Source organism: Schistocerca americana, chromosome 1 (assembly GCF_021461395.2).
Source record: "Schistocerca americana isolate TAMUIC-IGC-003095 chromosome 1, iqSchAmer2.1, whole genome shotgun sequence".
Taxonomy (NCBI): Eukaryota; Metazoa; Arthropoda; class Insecta; order Orthoptera; family Acrididae; genus Schistocerca; species Schistocerca americana.
The window spans coordinates 872710408-872734446 of record NC_060119.1 but is presented as its reverse complement, the minus strand read 5'-3'; the positions used below and the strand labels follow the sequence as shown (position 1 = coordinate 872734446).

The window sequence follows — 24039 nt, the reverse complement described above, 5'->3', positions numbered from 1 at the left end:
TTTTATTTCTCTCTCCTTCTCCTCTAATCCTCCCCCCCCCCCCCCCCCCCAACCTCCCCTCCCACACTCACCGTCTAACCTCTCGCCGCAGTTAGTTGCCCTACCCTCTCCCCACCTCATCCCTGCATGCTGCACTTCACCATCGCCCACCCCTACCCTGCTATCCCTCCCCCTTCCCACCCCAGCCTTCTCCTTAGCGCAACCCAATTGGCTCTCCCATCATGCACTGCTGCTGCTGCTCATAGTGTGGCTTTACCTGCCAGATTCTGTGGTCATGTGTGTGTGAGTTACATTTGCGTGTGTGTGTGTGTGTGTGTGTGTGTGTGTGTGTGTGTGTGTGTGTGTTTTGGTTGTTGGTCATCTATTTTTGACAAAGGCCTTGTGGATCGAAACAGTCTTTTTATTGTGCCTATCTGCAACTCAGTGTCTTGTCTATATGGTGAATAGCAACTATTCTTTTCACAATATTGTTACATTCCATCCTGGATTTTCCATTGTTTAAATTTGAGAAAGTTTATTCAAATGCTGCGGGATATACAATATTTTTGGTCTTTCTGTTTTCTGCAAAAACAAATAAATTTTTATGTTCATGAGCATGCAACATATAACTGACCATGTGAAAAGCTTTGAATTTCCATACTTAATCCAAACACTTGAAACTCTTGACACTGTACCTTGTTGAAAGCCAAGAGTGCAGGACAAATGGGGTACTACAGTTATTTGAAACCAAATAAGAAACAGATTGTGCTTCATGCTTCCAACCAATTCCAAGTCAACTGACAAATGGAAAGAAATAGCAGCATGTCATACGCAGACATTTCTACATGTCACCTCCACACCTAGCAGTAGTAGGAGTATCTTACTCTAACAATATTTTTACACAGATAAACAGTCATATACATACCAACCTTCTACATCTACATCTATACTCTGCAAACCACTGTGAGGTGAAAGGCAGAGGTTACATCTCATTGTACCAGTTATTATGGTTTCTTCCTGTTCCATTCACATATGGAAGTGGGAAGAATGATTGTTTGAATGCCTCTGTGCAACTAGTAATTATTTTAATCTTATCCTCATAATCCCCACATGAGCAATACATAGGGTGTTGTAGTATATTCCTAGAGTAATCATTTAAAGCCAGTTCTTGAATCTTGTTAATAGACTTTCTCAAGATAGTTTACTTCTATCTTTAATAGTCTTGCCAACAGCCTTGCCACACTGGTAACACCAGTTCCTGTCATATGACCAAAGTTAAGCACTGCCGGGCTGGGCTAGTACTTGGACGGGTGACCATTCAGTGTCTTGAGCGCTATTGGCAAGTGTAGTGCATTCAGCCCTTGTGAGGCAAACTGAGAAGCTACTTTATTGAGAATAGCAGCTTCAGTCTCATGAAATGACATACGGTCGGGAGAGCGGTGTGCTAACCACATGCCCCTCCTTATCTGCATCCAGTGACGCCTGTGGGCTGAGGATGACATGGCAGCTGGTGGGTACCATTGGGCCTTCCAATGCCTGTCCAGAAGAAGTTCAATAGTCTTCCACTTCAGTTTCTTCAGTATCTCTGTGACACTCTCCCAACTATTAAACAAACCTGTAACTTTGGTTGAAGCTGCTCCAGATGTTCCTGAGCTGTTCTTTTATCTCATACTTTTTCATCCCAACCCATTACCAAAGATGTGCTATGGCTGTCTTACTATCACAGTAAACTTTTCCAGATAGTGACTGATACATTTGTCAATTTTGGTAGAAATTCATTCTGGTATCACAGAGATATGCTGATAAGTCACTGTTTTTGCAGCCCCCTCTCACCAACAATAATAGTGGTGAAATGTCACTGTGACTGTTACAAGGGAATGTATATAGTAACCCCAAACACTATGGATTTAATACTATATTAGATGTTATCAAATATTTTTACAAGTGATGCTTTTTCACTCCCCTACACTGGGTGGAGGTCTGTTAGTCCACCCACAATATTTTTAAACAAATAACTAGCAGACTCAGAAATTCTTTGCAACTGTTAAATATGTATGGGAATTAGATACACATTCTAATCGCCTTTTCCCCCTCTCTCTCTATCTCCTCCTCCCCCTTTTCTCTGTCCATCTTCTGCTCCTTTCACCTCCTACACCCTCTCACTGTCCTTTACGTCCTCCCCCTCACTCCATCTCCTTCTCTCCCTCTTTTTGTTCACCTCCTCCTTGCCCCTCTCTATGTCCATTTTATCCCCCTCCCCTCTGTCTCTGTCTCCTTGTCTGCCCGCTCTTTGATCTTTACCCATTATATAGCTTGTGTGTCTCTGAATGTTTATCAGAGTATCCTGTAAAAATCTGTGTATTATGTAAAAATCTTTCCTGTTGGTGACTATTTTCCTTGTAGCTTTTATTTAACTGGCAGATTTTCAAACTTGTATTTGTCTGTTCATGTTTCAGAAACTATTCTGATGAGCTGCTTGAAAATCACAAGCGCTCCCTGACAGAATTAATAAACAGAGATAAGAATCGGCCAAGTGCTATCATTTGGTCTGTGGCCAATGAGCCACGCTCGTATCTAGATGGAACAGAGGATTACTACAGGTAACTAAAACAGAATTATTCTGTTTAGCAGTTGCGGAAATGTTATTATGTTGTAAAACGAAAGTTCATCACATTATTTGGGTGATTATAATAATAATAATAATAATAATAATATTTATTCAACATCGAATAATCAAATACAATCCCTAGAAATAATACAGCTTCAGGACATTATACAGATTATTCTTCTGAATACATCAGTTTGTAAATTACAAACTAAATATTTGTTTGTATTAATAAATTTTACATTTTGATGGATTTTACATTTGGTAGTATACAATCAAAATATTACAAATATTGTTTTATCAACATTATATTAGTTGTAGGTTACTTAAAACTATGAGCTTGACATACTTATGAAGCACTTTTCATACAGATATAATACTCCTCTAGGGAATAAAAGTGTGTTGAATTAGAATTCTTTTCAGCTGATCTTTTAATTTGTTAGTAGGAAGGGTTGTGAGACTTTTTGGTAGAGCATTGGCTAGCTTCAGCTGAGCATATACCTTAGGAAGATATTACACAACTGTTATCATAAGAATTACTATTTTTTCAAATTTTGTCCATGATCTTCTAAATTAGAAACTATGTTGTCAGTATACCGAACAGCACTCAGCATGTAAAAATGTAAAAACCAGAAATTCCAACAGGTAAATGAAAATAAAACTAATGGATTTTTAATGTATAACATTTCTCGTGATATAAGCCTGTAGCAGTGAAAGATTATAGTTTGATTAAAATTATTTGCTATTGACATCTGTCACTTGCCACTACAGTGTTGCCACATCATCTGCCACTCTTTTAAAGGTAATAGACAAACACAGCAGGTCACTTCACAAGTGCTGTTATGTGTAATGCATTGCAATGGTTGGAAGCAGCTGCCATCACGTATGATGAACACACCAGATTCTCTGTCCACAGCTCATTTTAAGTAACCAATGACTGAAATGTGGTAGACAATGCATTTTGTAGCCCTGAATTTACATTCATGTCCATACCTAACCTCAATCTCATTATGTGCATCGCATCTGAATAAATAGTGGTCAACCATCTGCAGTAGAACTATTATTCAATATCACTTTGTTCGTAGTTATTAAAGCTTACCTCTACAAGCAAACTCAAGACAGAAAAAATCTACTTTCAGTACTAAAAGCAGACTATGATTTCTAAGTTTTGTTGGTTACCTGAAACTATCCTGACACTGGCTACACAAGCTAGTGTGATACCAACTAATGAGCAGTCCTGTTTGGCACTTGGTTGCAGGATATAGGCGACCATGCATATTGGAAAGGAAAAAAAGTCTGATAAGAAGAAAAAAATAAGAGAAAATTAAAAAGTTAGTATGATTATGAAAATGATGTGAGAATAAAAAATATTCACCTTTAAACCAATCAATTGAATAAAAATAATAGTCAAAGTCATTCTGATAAAGATTTAAAAACAACAAAATTTTATCTTTTGTGAAGATCCAAACCCACAACCTTCTGCAAGTCAGGACTGTAACTTATCCACCACACGACAGAACCACATACCATTGTAGCTGTTAATTTATTCCTCTACAGATACATTTGCAATGATGGTTTGCTGCCTTTAAAAAGTTCAACTTCATGCAGTGTTGTAAGAAGCTTATGTGCTACAAGCTGATATGTGTGTTGATAATAACTAAACATGTGATGTCAAATCAGATCTTGTGTTAAATGATCCAGTGGTGTTTAACTTGTGCTGTGTATCAAACACACATATTTCATTACCATCATTGTGTGTGTGTGTTGATTTTGGTATGGTTGTCATATGTGATGAAATGCAAAATAAGAGCCAGAATCAGGATCTGGGATCCAAACACATTAAGAAAGAAAGCCAGATAAGGAATCAGGAGTGAATTGACCATTTGTTGTCACAGATTTGGAATGGGGAACAGTTCGGTCATTACGGTGAGCATTCTGTCTGGATGAAACCAGTTGCAGTGCATGAAATGTCAACTGGCAACTAATTTTAATCAGACTCTAGCTCAGCTATGTATGAAAAGGAAGCCACTAGTCAATTACAACAAATATTTATGGTCCTTTTTCATATATTATCATCTGATTAACCTTGTCTTTATACTTATTATTTCAAATTTCAGTACAAAAATTGCAAAAGTTCTTATCAAATTTTTGATTTTAAAAACAGATTCGTCCATTCCTATGGATTAGCTAATAATGAGATCACTCACCTTTAGCAGACTGTTATGTGGCACATGTGTCTATGTGCCTCACGTGAGTCTACTAAGGTGAATGTTGGCCTATACGTTATTTTGTGTATTGTTCTATCCAGAATTATTGTTAATTGTATGCTTTCTCACTGTTATTGCTGTATTGAATAGTACTTGATTTATGAAATAAATTTTTTTTTTCAGATTTTCATACAGGATAAGTGAATATAATGTTTGAAATACAATGCAGGACCTAATTCTTGTACATTACTTAAAATTCCAGTAACATAAATCTCCTGTAAATGTTGTTAAACATTGACTCCCTTAGTGACTTATATGACATCCCATGTTTCAACTACTTATGATATACTACACTTAATTATATTACTCCATGCAAATTATAAGTGTGCTACCCCTTCTTCTTACCTTCTAGACACCAGGTTTCTCTACTGGCATCTTTTCAGACCACCTAAAAATTTTAAAAGTGAAATCATTTCATAAAAATAGAAGCTATGGTGTGGCGTCAATTTACAGAACAGTTTCTTTACTGTCAATATTGAAAATATACTTGAAAACTTTGTTATAAAAAGCCTATTGAACTTTTTAAGTAAACTCAAACATGCTAACTCAATATCAGCATGGATTTGGAAGGAAACAGCAATCTTTTCATTTTGTATGACATTCTGTTGACAACAGATAAGGTGTATAATGTTTTGATAATATTCCTTGACTTATCTAAGGCTTTTGACACCATCAGTGATGTTAAGTTACATGGGTAGGCAGAGAATTTAGATATTGAGGGAGCAGCACATTAGTGTATTGAATTCTACCTCCATCAAAGAATACATTCCACTGAGATAACACACGGAAAAATGGCACAGTTTAAACCTATCAGTCTGATATATTATCAATCAGACACATTGTTCTCTAAGGATCCATGCTGGGGCCAATGATACTTTTATAATGTGGGAATGACTTAAGGCACGCAACAGTAAAACACACAACCTTGCAGATGACACTACCAACTTCATAACAGGGAATACAAAACAGTACCAATGTGTTTATTTCTCCCTATACCCATCAGAGTTAAGAGAAGTAACCCAGCTATAAGGAACAACATGAACTGTACTGTCTGAATAAATTGTGTGCACGAGAGCACAGGCATACATCACAACATAGCACAAATGTTCAAAGATGTTAGTGTTTCTTCATAGAGGCTTGATGGACTATCTGTACTCACCGCAGAGTGCCCTTCCCATGGCAGAGTGGAGCACAGGGGACAATACACAGAACTAGCCTTAGGTCCCCTAGCATGGAATGCTGATTGGGTAGTGTTGGAAGAGAGCAGGTAATAATGGACAACCAGCCATGCTGAGGAAGCTGCTCAAGGGAGACGTGGCTGGACCACTTCTTGATGACTGGGGAAGGTTGGAGATGCAAATTTTGGAGACCATGTAGTCATGTAACCAGCAGGGTGGCTGCAGATCTTTGCCTGCATGGGAAAGAGGAATCTCTGGTCTGTGCACCTGTTTGTGTGGATGCACAAGTAGTGGGACAGTGATGGTGGGACTGCCATGTTCATCAATGGCAGCAATGATTTTATCCTATCAGCATCACTTAGTAACTGGAATGGTGTGTGAGTCATCAGGAGAATCAGGAGAAGCAATTAACATGAAGATCACTCTATCACAAAGTTGAAGGACAGATCCTTGATGGAGAAGTTGAACATGTTGGTGGTGAAGACTGCAGCACTGGGAGGGGAGGGTGATGAAAGCACAAAATGCCCAAGTAACCTAACCACTTCTTCAGGAGGAGCTGCATCACATGAGCCACAAGTGTCAGGGGATACACCAGAGGGGAACAGAACACTGGGAGAAGTAACTGTTACCCACAGTGAGGGTATCATCTGTCAATTCCACATCTTAATCTGTGGTTGTAGAATGTTCCTCATCCAGTGTCCAAGCAGGTTTGACTCTGTTGAAGGAAACTGTCTGACATTTCTTGTTGGGAAGGAGGTCCATTGTGTTATCCATGCAGCTAAGGACCCAATGTGGACAAGAATATGATGGTTCGAGAGATGCACAAATGGTGTTGTCGCATAGCATCAAAAACTCGTAGTGTGCCAGATCAATCCAATCACTATGTATGAACGCTTACAGCAGTGTGTGAGGATGCACTGCATGTGTATTTATTTTCATGATGCCTGGGCAGAGACACTTGAATAGAACAGGGAGCTTCTTCTGAGGTGGAAGTTCAGCATCCTCAACAAACTCCACAGGTAGAACTAAGCTTTTCCACAGAGGAATTCAGCAAGGGAAGAGTTCAGGTCATTTTTGTGAGCCAAAAAAACGATGATCATGACTCACAGTAGGGCCTCTGAGTGGGAACTACTGTGGCACATGGGAGCTGCTTTAAGGGTATGGTACCAACATTCAATCAGTACATCGCACTGTGAATGGCACACAGTTGTATGGAACCTGTCTTCACTGCACAGGCAGCATAATTTGGCGAAGGGTAGGGACACAAACTGGCATCCCTGATCAGTGGTGATTGTACATAGGGCATACAAAATGTGAAATCCACACAGAAGCAAAAGTCCAGTGACAGAATCAGTTATGATATCTGAAAGAGACACGACCTAGACCCTTGTGGTTGCTTGATCAATGGCGAAAAGGATGTATCTCAATCTCTCAGAGAGGGGTAGGGAGCTCAAATTGTTGAGCTGCATGTGATGGAAGTGTCTCTCTGGTATGTTGAAGTTTCCCAGTAGAGGTCAAGTATGGCTTCCGAAATTAATCTGTTGACATGGTGTGCGTGTACATGTCCAAGGACAGCAGTCATTGTTGACACCTGGCTAATCAAAATGCTCCATGATGAGGCATGTTGTAGCTTTAATGCCTGGATGCAGAAGATTGTGGATGGCAGAGAAAACATTCCATCGTAGAAGAGCTGGAACAGGGGGGAAGAGGTTACTGATCAAGATGTCGCACGATATCAGACTGAGGGAACCCAGATCAGTGCCAAATTAGAGTCCTGTTGCAGGTTTTGAACTTTAGGATCATCTGCTTGCAGGTGAGTTAGTTCTTCCAAGTCCAAAGCAGAAGCTGTGGAGGTCACTCATAATATGTAGTTGCGTGTCCCCTGGACATGCTGAATGCCAGTGGTATTCTGGTTACTGGAGACCATATGTTGGAGTTTCTGTGGGGGAAGGTCCTTGTGGAGGGTTGCAAATAGTGTCCATGAGAGGTTTATGGTCAGTAAAAATATTGGCCTTTCAACCTTTAGTGCCTTGTGGAAGTATCTCACAGCTTCATAAACTGCAAGGAGTTCATGGTCAAATGCTGACCATTTGCATTGGGGACCGGTAAATTTTCTCAAGAAGAACTAAAGGGGTTGTATTGAATCATTGTGTTATTGCTGTAGAACTGTGCCAGTTGATGTGTCACTTGCATCAGCTGTGGTGGAGATATGTGCATCAGGCAGTGGGTGCACATATCTGTCATCATGTTGACAGCCCGGTGGGAACAATTTACTGTGCTGCTCCGTGCACGTCTGCTCTTCCACCCCATCACCACTGCAAGTAAACTTTCAGGGGGGTTTGGCTGCAGCCGTTCACCTGCTCACTTTTCACATGGTGCCTGATATGCCTTCCATGTCAGACATCCATGTTGCAAACATTACATCAGACACTTCTACAGCATCATTTCCTAGTGCTTCGGTGCCGTTCTCATCTGCTCTGACAGACTGCTTGCTCTCACCCTATGCAGTGGTGTCTGTGTTGACCACGCTAGTCCAGCACTCACATCATACAAGTGATATGAGGGACTCAGATACAGAAGTAAGTGTGCCTTCATAGCCCCCACCAGGCTGCTTACCGACCCTGCCCCCGTTATCTGAGGACAATCCAGCAATGTGGTTTGCACTGGTGGAGAACTTGTTCAAACTGTACCATGTCACTGATGACAGTTCAAAATTCCTGTGCCTCATGACTCAACTGCACGGACACACAGACCTGATCTGCAACCTTACGAGGGACATCTCGGCGACTGCACCCTGTCCCAGCTTTGGCGTCAGCCTACAGATCTCCAGGTTCATCTCCTCCCCCATGCCCTGAAATCCATCAGTTCACATCTGCGGATGGCTGCCCAGGTCTGTTCGCTCACACACCAGTGTAACAGGTTGGCACTCCTGCACTGGTAGTTTGCCCTGCCACAGGCAGAGGCAGGCCGTGCTCCCCTCACAGACTGCTGCACCATGTGGCACCCAGTGTGCACCCTTTCTGCCCACCAAGCCACTGCATATCACACCTTCACCATCTGCCGTGGTGTATGAACCCGAACACATCGAGGGCAATCGACTGCCTCCTCTCCCAGTGCACCTTCACTGTCGGCACCACACCATATTTGGCAACAATGCACAACAGTGCTGTCCCCCATGCAAGCAACCAAAAAGCCAATCATGCAATAAGTGTCAACCCATGCTACATTCCATCCATGCCTCCATCCCGTCGAACGTCCACCTTTAGTCAAAGACTATTCTTCGAGTCACAACTTCCTCATGGACACTGGCGCTTATGTCTCAGTTGTGTCTAAATTGATTGTCACATGCCCCTTCACATGCACATGCTCTCTCCTGAGAGCCATCAACTCATCTACAGACCTGTGGCTCCATCGAGCTTCAACTCCACCTCTCTAACATCATCTCCCTCCCCTGGATCTTCCATGTGGCAGGTATCACAGAACTGATACTGGGAATCGGTTTCTTATCACACCACCACCTGTCTCCAAACATCATTCCAGGTTCTCTGTTTCACCACCTCTAACTCTCACATCCCGTGTGACTGTGCTCCACTACCTGCTCCGAGTGTAAATGCCATTAACTATTTAGTGCATCAATGTGCGGCTCTGCCAAGCAGGACTTGTGCAACTGTGAATCACATCCTGGCAGAAGATGCCAAGATATGCACCCTCTGCTGTGAGAGTGCCATTTTGACACATCTCTTAGCATGCGCTGAGGACGAGCTTGCCACAATCACCGCCCACATCAATTCACACCGCTCATCAGCTCTGATACCTGAGCCTTCATCCACCACACCTGACAGCTCTGCCGACAACAGCACACAGATTAGCAACACCACACTATCTTGTGTGACTTCAGTCTCAACCATATAGTGTTACTCTACCTTCTCCACCCCCATCAAATGTGTTCCATTCAACGTCTCTCTTGCCTGTTTTGCAAACTGACACTCATGTGCTTCATGACGATCCAGCTGTCCAGGCTCCGACAACATCCCCCCCCCCCCCCCCCCTGCAACGTCGCACCTGTCCAGAGTGTTGATAAACATTCCCCCTTCTTGTGCCTCCTCGCACAGCTCATTCCATACCTTCGTGCCTGCCAGCAGCGCTGCCACTACCGAGCTCACCTCTGGACAATAGACAGCCTCTACGCGCTCCGCTCGCACCTGCCTCACATTTGGCACTCACAAACTGCCATCCCCACTGGTGTAAACATAACAAAAATGTGACTTTTTTGCTGCCATTCCCCTCTCGAGCAGACAACCATGCCGCTTCCAAGCCATGCACCTCTAATAAATCAACCAACACCACGCCCCAGCTGTGTGCAGTCATTGAACATTCAGTTTCCGCTGTCACAAACGGGACTGTTCATCACATCAGAGGGCTCACGTATTCGCCACAAGGCTTTCTGCCAGAACCCACTCAAGTTACGCTAGGTTTGCCAGCAAATACAGGAACTTCTTGAGGAGGGAATTTTACAGCACTCCGATAGCAACTGGTCAACCCATATGCCTCACCGCTAATCAGGACAGCTCCTTTCGTATGTTTGATACTTGAACGCTAGAACTGTGATGGACAATTATCCTATACCAAACATTTCCGACTTCACTCACCATTCGGGTTAGAAAATGCCGCCCACACATGGCAATCCTCTTGCTCCAGTTTGACTTCTATTTCATACATCTTGACAATATCCTGATCTTCAGCAAATCCATGCAGGATCACAAATGTCACCTCATGATAGTAAAGGACACTTTTTCATCAAATTTAGTTGATATTAACACCGACAAACTGCAACTATGCCAGCAATCTATCCAATTCTCGGGGTATACAGTCTCGGCTGCAGGGATGCACCCCCTGAATTGAAAGTGCAATCCATCTTATTCATGCCACTCCCTACCACATACAAAGAGGTCCAATGGTTCCTGGGAATGATAAACTACTACCGTCATCATTTACCTGCAGCAGCTGACAAGCAGGTCACCCTCACTAGCGCCCTCGCCAGCAAGCAAACTTCAGGGATGCACCTCATTCTGTGGACAGAACCAATGCGCACAGCCTTCCAAGCCCTGAAAGACTCGATCACAAGCCATCACACTCGCTCTTCCAATGTCAAATTTTGAACTTTTCATCACCACAGATGCCAGTGACTCTGCGGTAGGAGCAGTCCTAAGAAAACGCCACAACGACGTGGCGTTCAGTTCTTTTCATAGAAACTTTCATGTGCCCAACAAAAATTCTCAGCCTTCAGCCATGAAGTTTTAGCAGTCAGGCAGCAGTAGCAAGCCACAACACAAGCAGGAACAGGGAAGTAACCAATTTTGTTACTTTTACATGTTCCTAACCAGGAGTGAATTTTATAATATCAACTGTGTGCTTTAATAGCTTAGTTTCTTGAGTTTCTGCATATTTCTAATACCAACAGGTCTCGCATTTTCATTTGCGTTGGAAAGTAAATCAATTTTGTGACATATTACAAGTTCCTAATCAGGGGCCAATTATTTAGTTTCATCTGAGTGCTTCGCTACTTAGGTTTTTGAATCTCTGCATGTTAATCTAATTTATTAGACGCAGTTCCTGCGTTTTTGTCAAGGTCTACAGCAGAGTTGCGCAGGCCCATAAGAGGTCATAAAACACACCAATAACACAATGAACACCTGGGTTAAAGTTTCACCACTCACTGTTTCTCTCCACCATGTGAAACTGGGACAACTTGACCCAGCATCTTTCATGCCCAATGACATTATGCAGCCTCCCAACACTGAGGACTCATGCTCAAGCTATGACCTCTCAGAGCTGCTGCCACAGGCTTCACCCGAACATGCATCTCCATCAAAATCAACACCATTCCTCGGGTTCTAGCCCTTTCTCTCTACCTCCTCCTCCCTACCCCCTCTAGCGGTTCTGCAAACTGAAGTCCCACCCAAATGTGTGGAGGACATCACGATCCTCATCAATGACAATCGCATCTTCATCCTGGTGCAAGACAACTCACCCCACCTGACCAGGGACCCAGTTCATCAATCTATTGCCTGCTCCTGCCCGCTCCTGTGTGGGGTTGACCACATGCTCCTCTGAGCTACAGTAACCCCCCTAGGGAGGGCTACAGTTTGAATGCTGCCAGCCAATCACACGGGGGACACAGTCCCTCCCGCCACTGCTCCATCTTCATGTATGGGCCAATGCCTCTTCCACCCACACCACCTACAGGAGTTCCATGTCGACCTTCCAGTGTGGTCCCTGCAGCAACAACCTCCAGAGATCGACATCCCCATCACATCACTGTCATCACCCTCACTGTCTCCATTGCCAGATGCGCCCCCCCCCCCCTTCCACTGTGCTCAAACCATGCTCCACACTGCGGGAGTGGGAGATGTGTGTGTGTGGGGGGGGGGGGGCTGTGCTGTGGACATCTGTAATGAAGTATACCATGTCTTACAGAAATGAGTGTTTTCCTTGGGCTACAACTCAACAGAAATCCCACAACTTCATTGATCATCCTCCTTAGAGACCCAATTTGCCCCCATCCAATTTTCATTTATTTCTGAAACTTAAAGGACACCTTCAAGGACTCTCTTTGATAGCAATGAAGTGATGCAAGCAGAAATGAGGTTGTGCTTCCTTCAACAAAGTCAAACATTCTAAAGTGATGGAATCAACAAGCTACTCTCTTGTTGGCAGAAATGTGTTCATCACAAGGTGACTATGTTGACAAATAAATATGTAGACATGAAGAATAAAGATGTAGAATATTAATAACATTTATTCGATTTTAAAATGTATAAGAGTTTTCACATAAAAAATTCAGAGGCATTACTTTCCAGCATGCCCTCATACTATTTATGTAATTAAATAGAATGTAACCATAACACATCTGTAAAACTTATATGCTCCTGTGCTGATCAGACACCATAGTGGATGCACACAACATGGACTATGTTATGTTCCTGCCATAAATCACTCAGCAATTTCCCACTTGGACATTAATTCCTCACACAAAGATATAAGCAGGCACACGGCTCCAGTTGATCAGTGTCCACCGAGTGTTAACATAGTCAACAATACCTCAGGACTGTATTAGAACTATGTCTATAGTCACAGCCAGGAAGAACCAATCTGGATATTGTACAACTGATTATAGTTACCTTACACTGAATTAGAGCAGAGCTAAAGTCAGATCAGTGGAAGTGAACTTTTGCCACTCTCCATCTAAGACTAAAACAAAGCAGTGTAATATTTCCATTAATAAATTGTTGTGAACTGTTGCTAATCTGTGTTACCATAATTTCTGCTGTTGTTTGAGAAAACCTATTTGGCACCGTGATAAGGCTGTATAGTTGCTGTGTGCAACGAAGCTACCTCAATAACAGCAACTACTTTCAGTGGTTAGGAGTTCTCTTTCTTCCACATTTATATTTTGACGCCAATAGTATTTGGTAATTACAACACCTCCAGCTCATTGCCCAAGGCCTAGGTCCCATATGAAAGACAAACCATTTTCTTCACCACACCTTAGTCATCCCCACACCATTACTTCTTGGACTCCTATTCAATAACTGTTGATGATACCTTCCTTTACACCATTATCCACCACACACATTGTCTTACCATTGTGTAATACTATGTCTCACAACATCCTCTCAATTCCAAAAACCAACACCTCACTCCTTCTATACTTTGCTGATTATATCCTAAACTGTAACTACTTCTCCTTTTAGGGAAAGATATGAAAACAAACTTGTAGCATGGCCAAGAGAACCCTCATTGCATGCTCATATGCCAACCTGTTCATGGCTCATCTAAAGAAAACCTTCCTTGGCACCTGAAAACCTAAACCCTTGCTCTGGTTCAAGTTCATTGATATCTTCATGATCTTGACAAAGAGGTAAGTGACTATCATTATTTGTCCATAACTCAACACATTCTCTCCTAACTGCTTCACCTGTTCCTATTTAACAAAGCACGCTACCCTCCTAGATACTGAACTTCCACCTCTTCAGTTGCCCACCAACCATGAATGGTACCTTCATTTTGATAGTTGCCATCCCTGACATACAGTATGGCCACCTGTGGATGGCACATCAGCAATGACAAGCATTCTCTTGTGCTGTATACTGAAGGTCTCATTAAGATATTCACAGACAGGCAGTGCTATCCTTGCATTGTCTGTATTTATCTAGGACTTTCCAGTTTCATATCATTATTTTGTTCCATTTTAATTACTTGCACATCATTTCTTGTTGCTGCTTGAACTATTTCTCCATGCTGACTTGTTTCTGCTTTCTTAATAATTTTCCTCTCTCTTTTCATTCAATTAATTTCTGATTAATTTTGATCTATCAAAGGAATTCACTGGACAATATTTTCTTCATCAGTTAATCTCTGTGACGTTTTGAAACAACCTGCTTCATATTATCATCACATTATAGCCAATTTAAAAATTGAAGTTGAATGGCAGGCTGCAATCTAATATCCATCCTCTGAGTGTGCACAATGGTAATAAAGTAAAATCTGTATATGACACTTTTACTAAAGTGTTGAGAACAATTATCTCACAAAAAACTCATTATTTCCTACATACCACAATATTTCTTCATGCATATTTGTCACTTCTGGTCCAATAACAGCAAGCAGTTCTGTGCTGTTTGTATTTTAAAATTTTTGTCATGTTATGTGATAGTTTGCACTGATCTATCAGACTAAGTTTGTTACATGTGTGTTACAGAGAAATTATCAGCCATGTAAAAAGTCTTGATACAACTCGTCCAACTACCATTGCTCAGCAGCAAAACTGGGAGAACGATCGTTCTGTAAGTTTAAATAATAGTATAACTACCTTGCTGGTGTCCACTTCCTAAGAGATCACTTGAATTTCAAAAAAAAGTTCCAGCTATATATATATATATATATATATATATATATATATATATATATATATATATATATAGGGAAACATTCCATGCGGGAAAAATATATCCAAAAAGAAAGATGATGTGACCCACCACACGAAAGCGCTGGCAGGTCGATAGAAACACAAACAAACACACACACACACAAAATTCCAGCCTTCGCAACCAACGGCCGCCCCATCAGGAAAGATGGAAGGAGAGGGAAAGACGAAAGGATGCGGGTCCCAAGGGAGAGGGGAAGGAGCCACCCCAATCCCGGGAGCGGAAAGACCCACCTTAGGGGGAAAAAAGGACAGGCATACACCCGCACACACACACACATCCATCCGCACATACATAGACACAAGCAGACACTTGTAAAGGCAAAGAGTTTGGGCAGAGATGTCAGTCGAGGCGGAAGTAAAGAGGCAAAGATGTTGTTCAAAGACAGGTGAGGTATGAGCGGCGGCAACTTGAAATTAGCAGAGGTTGAGGTCTGGCGGATAATGAGAAGAGAGGATATACTGAAGGGCAAGTTCCCATCTCCGGAGTTCTGACAGGTTGGTGTTAGTGGGAAGTATCCAGATAAACTGGAAGGTGTAACACTGTGACAAGATGTGCAGGCCGTGCACCAAGGCATGTTTAGCCACAGGGTGATCCCCATTACCAACAAACACTGTCTACCTGTGTCCATTCATGCAAATGGACAGTTTGTTGCTGGTCATTCCCACATAGAAAGCTTCACAGTGTAGGCAGGTCAGTTGGTAAATAACGTGGGTGCTTTCACATGTGGCTCTGCCTTTGATCGTGTACACCTTCTGGGTTACAGGACTGGAGTAGGTGGTGGTGGGAGGGTGCATGGGACAGGTTTTACACTGGGGGCAGTTTCAAGGATAGGAGCCAGAGGGTAGGGAAGGTGGTTTGGGGATATCATAGGGATGAACTAAGAGGTTACGAAGGTTAGGTGGACGGCAGAAAGACACTCTTGGTGGAGTGGAGGACATCACCACCAAGAATGTCTTTCCGCCGTCCACCTAACCTTCGTAACCTCTTACTTCATCCCTATGAAATCCCCAAACCACCTTCCCTACCCTCTGGCTCCTACCCTTGAAACTGCCCCCAGTGTAAAACCTGTCCCATGCACCCTCCCACCACCACCTACTCCAGTCCTGTAACCCAGAAGGTGTACACGATCAAAGGCAGAGCCACATGTGAAAGCACCCACGTTATTTACCAACTGACCTGCCTACACTGTGAAGCTTTCTATGTGGGAATGACCAGCAACAAACTGTCCATTTGCATGAATGGACACAGGTAGACAGTGTTTGTTGGTAATGGGGATCACCCTGTGGCTAAACATGCCTTGGTGCACGGCCTGCACATCTTGTCACAGTGTTACACCTTCCAGTTTATCTGGATACTTCCCACTAACACCAACCTGTCAGAACTCCGGAGATGGGAACTTGCCCTTCAGTATATCCTCTCTTCTCATTATCCGCCAGACCTCAACCTCTGCTAATTTCAAGTTGCCGCCGCTCATACCTCACCTGTCTTTGAACAACATCTTTGCCTCTGTACTTCCGCCTTGACTGACATCTCTGCCCAAACTCTTTGCATTTACAATTGTCTGCTTGTGTCTGTGTATGTGCAGATGGGTATGTGTATGTGTGTGACTGTATACCTGTCCTTTTTTCCCCCTAAGGTAAGTCTTTCGCTCCCGGGATTGGAATGACTCCTTATCCTCTCCCTTAAAACCCACATCCTTTCATCTTTCCCGCTTTCCTGATGAAGCAACCGTTGGTTGTGAAAACTTGAATTTTGTGTGTATGTTTGTGTTTGTTTGTGTGTCTATCGACCTGCCAGCACTTTCGTTTGGTAAGTCACATCATGTTTGTTTTTAGATATATTTTTCCCACGTGGAATGTTTCCCTGTGTAAAATCTGAATATTTGTAATAGGTACGATGTAACACCCAATATTGTGCCTTATTAGGTATAATGGTACATTTGTATCATGTATATGTAATCACATATGTATATATTTCTGTACTAAACTTGTAAAAAAATGCTATGACGTTTGCAAAAGACACCAGTTGGTGTCTCCATGCAAAAAAATACAATAAATAAATAAATAAGCTTTTCAATATAATGGAAGGAAACATTCCACGTGGGAAAAATTATATATAAAAAACAAAGATGAGGTGACTTACCGAACAAAAGCGCTGGCAGGTCGATAGACACACAAACAAACACAAACATACACACAAAATTCAAGCTTTCGCAACAAACTGTTGCCTCATCAGGAAAGAGGGAAGGAGAGGGGAAGACGAAAGGAAGTGGGTTTTAAGGGAGATGGTAAGGAGTCATTCCAATCCCGGGAGCGGAAAGACTTACCTTAGGGGGAAAAAAGGACAGGTATACACTCGCACACACGCACATATCCATCCCCACATACAGACACAAGCAGACATATTTAAAGACAAAGAGTTTGGGCAGAGATGTCAGTCGAGGCAGAAGTGTAGAGGCAAAGAAGTTGTTGAAAGACAGGTGAGGTATGAGTGGCGGCAACTTGAAATTAGCGGAGATTGAGGCCTGGCGGATGACGAGAAGAGAGGATATACTGAAGGGCAAGTTCCCATCTCCGGAGTTCGGATAGGTTGGTGTTGGTGGGAAGTATCCAGATAACCCGGACGGTGTAACACTGTGCCAAGATGTGCTGGCTGTGCACCAAGGCATGTTTAGCCACAGGGTGATCCTCATTACCAACAAACTGTCCATTCGCATGAATGGACACAGGCAGACAGTGTTTGTTGGTAATGAGGATCACCCTGTGGCTAAACATGCCTTGGTGCACAGCCAGCACATCTTGGCACAGTGTTACACCGTCCGGGTTATCTGGATACTTCCCACCAACACCAACCTATCCGAACTCCGGAGATGGGAACTTGCCCTTCAGTATATCCTCTCTTCTCGTCATCCGCCAGGCCTCAATCTCCGCTAATTTCAAGTTGCCGCCACTCCTACCTCACCTGTCTTTCAACAACTTCTTTGCCTCTACACTTCTGCCTCGACTGACATCTCTGCCCAAACTCTTTGTCTTTAAATATGTCTGCTTGTGTCTGTATGTGTGGATGGATATGTGCGTGTGTGCGAGTGTATACCTGTCCTTTTTTCCCCCTTAAATAAGCTTTTCATTGCACGTGCTTCATTAACAGAGAAAATTAATTGCAGTGCATCTGTAATGTCAGTACATAAATTGTACACTGGTAAAATATTAATAATAGTGTTCTGATATTCATGTAGACATTATTGAAGAGCCAAATGATATCTTACATTCAAGGAGGGTGAAACATGTCATCAAATTTTTTGTGCTGAAATTTTGACACAGACTAAAAACATGGTTATACAGAATTATGGTCCAATAGAGTACCTATAAAGTAAATGGAAACTCAGAGAGACATAATACAAGACAAAAAAATTACAAACTTATGAAGAAAATCACTCGGACAGATTGAAGCAGATACTTAAACTGGCTGATGATGGTACAAGTAATCAACTACAGTTTTGTACTGGGGCAACTAAAGTGCTGGTACAAATCATAATTTTGTGAAGATGAAGTGAGGGCTTCAATTAAAAGACATCTCATGGGAAGTTGAGGTATTGTTTACCAGGTATCTCCAACAAAATGCCCATTTCATTCATAATTAGAATTACAGAACAATCAACTAGTTGCCAAATGATGGTAAATTATGTATTTCCAGTTGGTGACCAGTTCAGCTAATAGGCAAGTACCTCCTGAGCAGGGAATTAGTTTTTTACATCCAGTAGCTTGAGGTTTGGCATTGCATTTATTGGAATTTAATTCTAGTAGTACACTGAAGGAAGGAATGTTGTTAGTAACCAAAAATCCTGAGGCAGAAGTTACTGTTGCAACTATCTACAGTTCATTGCATTTGTGCCTGTCGATAATACACATCATCGTGCCTATGGTTGGATTTGTACTGTACATGCTAGATATTGTTCCTGTACTGTTAGTGTCTATAAATGCAATCTATACCAGAATATAGTCAGTGGCATACAAGTAAACATAAGATCACACTATTGGATGAGTCTTGCTCATCTTTGGTTTGTGTGATAGCCACATGCTAGGAGTCCATACTGATTCTACACATTCTTGTAGAATACCGTAACATATGAGTGGTATACATTATAACACCAGGTGGATTAGATGTTTTGACTGCAAATTTTAATGACATATGCTGTAAAAATTGATGTACTTGACTCCAAAAATACAGAATAGTGTCAGTCAGCAATAGACCTAAATGTATCTTTCAGTGGATAGTGAATGGTGATATTTGATAAAACAAATAAATGTGGTTGGTAATAGTTACAAAGCACATCAAACTGCTCTCTGATATGATTTATTGATTGATATGAAGATTTTCTTATCACACCCTTGAGTGGCATTAAAATATATTCATTTTTGGATTCAGCAAATTTGCCTTAGTCTAAATCTGTAATTCTTTATTCGTATCACTCATAGGCAAGTGTAACACAAGTTCTAAAATTTTTTACTAGGCCTTTATGTGAGTACTGTTTTCATGATTTTGTAGTGTTACAGGAAGACATTACATACCTATGCCATAAATAACATTAAAATGGAAAACTTTTATGATTCATTAAGAGGCATGAGTTAAAACACAGCATTAATGTAGTCTTCCAGTATTGCACTGATCTTTCCTGATATGTGTTTTATTTATGAGATCACCTAATTATAAAAACAACTATGACTGAAATATACCATACAAAAGGTATATCAAAATACTTTTTATATGCCAGATACCTCTTCAAGGAAACCAGCAGATATGATTCATTTAAATTTACTGATTTGCTTGTTTAACACCATTCTGATTTTAATCACTTCATTGTGTTTATTACTTTCTGACAGTGGAAATAATACTGGTGTCTGAATTTTGCAGAGTCAGTTTTTGGACATCATTGGAGTTAACCGTTACCTTGGATGGTATGAGAATGGAGGACTTACAGAGACCATTCTGCCACAATTAGTGATGGAAATAGGCAACTGGAGGACAAAGTATAACAAGCCAATAATAATAACTGAATATGGAGCAGATACCATGGAGGGGCTGCATTTGGTAAGGAAATCTAAATCAAATATTGCTTCCAATTATTTGATCAGCATTGACTGAACAGTCTCAGATATAGACAATGTGTCAGATATCATTCTGATTTTCAGTTTTAATTGTAGTATATATGATGTAGAGTAAAAGAAAACTAATATCAACCACAAAATTTAGTACTATACAAGTAGTCACCAGTGCACTGATGCATATGTATTATTTTGGTTTCTGAATCTTCACCACTGAAAAGATCCAATCTTCCCACACAAAATAAGTGTAAGAGTCAGGAAGCAGTAGAGATATTAGGCAGATCATCTGAAAAACTTCTCAGGCTGATGGTGAAAATGAGAATTTTTTATTTCACATCCTGTCTATTTTTAACATTATCTCTTTTAACACTGATATACCTTATTCACTTTATGTTGCAGTGACATTATTCCATCCCTTTAGTGACACTGCCAAATACATATCTACAACTAAAATCACTGTTGCTTGGTCTTCCTGATCAGTAAGAAGAACTTTGAATGTTGGGAGGAGACATAACCCTGAGAGAGCCAAAACAGGGAATTGGGTGGAAGTTGTACAGATCACAGAATTTTCCCATTGCCAAGTCATTTATATGGTATATGGATTGTCTTAATGTAATATGACATTTCTTCTTCTGCAGACCAAGTCATTTGTCCTGAATTTTGATATCCAGATTTGTAAGAAGGTTACAATAATCTACCCATGTTTTCATTTACCTTTTTGAAGACAAACAGTTAACAGAACTCCTTTTATACACCAAAATACCAGTTTCCTTTCTGCAGTTGACACTGTCTTCATCTTCCACACAGCTGAAGAAGTGGCTTCTGTCCACTGTTTTCATTGTTGTTGTAGTTGTATAGTGGGTGACTCTGTGTTTTATCCATTGTGACGTAATGATGAAGAACATTACTTTTGTTTTTACAGATAGGTATATGTGTTAAATACTGTCCAGAAATTGTTGTGTGAATTCATTTCTGATCAGCAGGGAGTAAATGCAGGGAGTAAATGCAGGACCCATCTTGCACAGAGCTTTCTTACGTGCAATTCTTAATGCAGAATGCAGTCAGCACATTCTTTTGAACCCTTAAAATCTTGAAATTTCAGGCTCATCTATATACCAACTTCCAACATCAGACAGTGCACAGTTGTTAAGCAATGTACACAACACTGCAGACAGTACATTTTGATCTCTTCATATTTATTGATACTGCTTACTACTGTGATGGTCAGCATGTAATTAGTTATTTTAACATTTCATAGGTTAGTTCTTCGTGTAAACTATGAGTGGTTTAACAGAATCTTTCAAGTGGAAGCATAATAACTTTACATTTCAACAGCTGAGCAGTAACTGACATAAAATAGCAACAGTACTGCTTGGCTAGCAGGTGCAAACTCATTAAAAATTACATGATGAAATGAAGATTGTTTACAAGTTCACTGCTGGGCCCTGACTGACTAGTACATAGTAACTGTACACTTAAGCTGTCCAACTATGACTTGATACTGACTACACAATGTTTGCATAACAAATGCAAGCCTCCAACTACTATTGTACACCAGTTTTTAGATGTGCATATTACAGAAATTGCAAACTGAGAAAATACTATGCTATTCCATTTTAGTACTGAAATAAAATATAGGAAAATTAAAAGAAACAGAGATACAATAGGCAGTGAAGAAGTGTTGTATATGGCAAAGTTATCATAACTGTTTTATGGGATGGCTGTTTAATGTCCATGGGGATTGCCAAAGTTCAATGAACGTTTTGAGAGAATGAAATTTTCTACTTGTAATAATTAACAAAGTTACTGGTTATTTAAATGAAAGTACACATTTTCAGAAACTGAAAAAATCATTGGTACAGAACTATGACATTAGATTTTGGAAAGAATTACATTTTAAGATTTGAAAACTCTGGAACATGAAAATTTTAATAAGAATAACTTTTGAAATAAAACACTGGAAAGGTCAGACCGGGATATCAATAATACTACAAAAATTGTTAATCACCATACAGATGATGTGTTGTTGCAGAGAGGCACAATGAAAAGACTATTACATACTATACTTTTGGCTGAAGCCTTCCTCAGAGAAGAAAACACGCAGAGCACATAAGTAGGCACACCTCATGTATACATGACCACTATCTCTGGCTGTTATGACCAGAATGCAACTCCCGTGTTGAATGAAAACACCAACCAGAATGGGCCAGGGAAGGGGGAGGAATAGCAGGATACAGATGGGGGAGGGGGGGGGGGGATAGAACAAGGCTGTCTGGTGGAGCTTACAGGGACTATATGACAGTAGGAAAAGGCTGCTAGGCACAATGTTGGGAGGGGGAGGAGGGGAGGGTGTCAGGAGAAAAGGAAAGGAACAGAGAAAGAAGACAAACAAAATTAGTGGATGTGTTGGCAGAGAGTGGTGCACAGTGAAGATGAGAGGACATGGATAGGGAGAAGGTGATAGGACAGAGGGGGCAGACAATGTTGGGAGGAGGGTGTTGGTACAGAAAGTTATCATAGGTTGAGGCTAGGATAATTTTGGGAGCAGAGAATGTGTTGTAAGGATGCAGTTCAGAGAAGCTCGTAGAGTACAGGGGGTTCCAAGTGACCCAGATTGTGAAGCAACCATTGAAATCGAGCATTTTATGTTCAGCTGCATATTGCCCCACAGTGGTGTCCACTTTGCTGTTGGCCACAGTTTGGCAGCTGGCTGGTAGCCATATCAGTATAAAAGGCTGTGCAGTGACTGCAGGAAAGGTGGTATATGACATGCCTACTTTCATAGATTGCTCAGCCTCTGATGGATAAGGTAAGCCTGTCACTGGACTTGTACAGTAATTGCTGGGTGGGTGGACTGAGTAGGGATTGCACCTGGGTCTTCCACAGGGATAGGGATTAGAAGTGGTATCCAGATGGACTAAGATGCTGTTGAGGTTGGGTAGGCGACAGAACACTGCTTTAGAAGGGGTAGGAAGGATCTTGGATAGAATGTCCCTCATATCAGGGGATGATGATAGACAATCAAAGCCCAGATGGAAGATGTGGTTCAGTTGTTCCAGTCTGAGGTGATATTGAATGACAGATGGGGTGCTCCTTGGTAGCTTTTCTTGGGGGTGGTCAGAGAAATGGTGGTATGTGAGGATATGGCATAGGAAATCTGTTTTTGGACTAGGTCTGGGGGTTAGTGCCTGTTTTTGAAGGCCTTTGGGAGACCCTCAGCATACTGTGCAAGGGAGTTCTTGTCATTGCAAATATGCTGTCCCCAGGAGAGCAGGTTGTATGGACAAGATATTTTGGTGTAAAAGCAATGGCTGGTACTGTCTCTGACCTACCACTACCTCCCAATTCACAATCCCACACTTTCGTTGTGTGCCTCTCTCTGCCAGCACACCAACTGATCTTTTCCCCTTCTCTAGTCCACTCTTCACACCCTCACGTTCTCCCTCCCTACAGCATTCTGATGATGTACCTAGCAGCCTTGTCCCACTACCATCTTGTCTCTGCACACCCTGCCAAACAGCCCTCTCTCTCACCCATCCATATATCCTACTATCCCTCCCACTTCCATGCCCTACTACATGGTGCTGCTTTCAGTCAATGAAAGAGCTACATTCTGGCTGTAGGGGCCAGAGATAGCAGTCATATTTGCATGAAGTGCGCCTACTTGTGTGAATGTGTGTGTGTTTCCTTTTTCATAGAATGCTTTGGCCAAAAGCTCAGTATGTAACAGTCTTTTCATTGTTCTTGTCTACAACTCAAGGTGTCATCTTCATGGTGAGTAGCAATCTATCCTCTTCATGGTACTGTTAACTTTTGAAATAGTATGTTTACAGAAAAAGTACAATATTTGCTTGAGAGAGGAGAGCAAGAGCTTCCAGATATGCTAGTTTAATCCTAAAACAAATAATTTTTAATGCT

The 24039-nt window shown here is 41.5% G+C and overlaps 1 protein-coding gene across 1 annotated transcript in view; it reads left to right on the top strand.

Moving 5' to 3' along the window:
- The window catches only part of LOC124614029 (beta-glucuronidase-like), a 164559-nt gene that overhangs the window by 97367 nt on the left and 43153 nt on the right, over window positions 1-24039 (top strand). The window contains exons 9-11 of the mRNA XM_047142854.1: window positions 2436-2579; window positions 14791-14875; window positions 19931-20107. Of these exons, the coding sequence (XP_046998810.1) occupies window positions 2436-2579; window positions 14791-14875; window positions 19931-20107 (406 nt within the window). The remainder of the gene's footprint in view (window positions 1-2435; window positions 2580-14790; window positions 14876-19930; window positions 20108-24039) is intronic.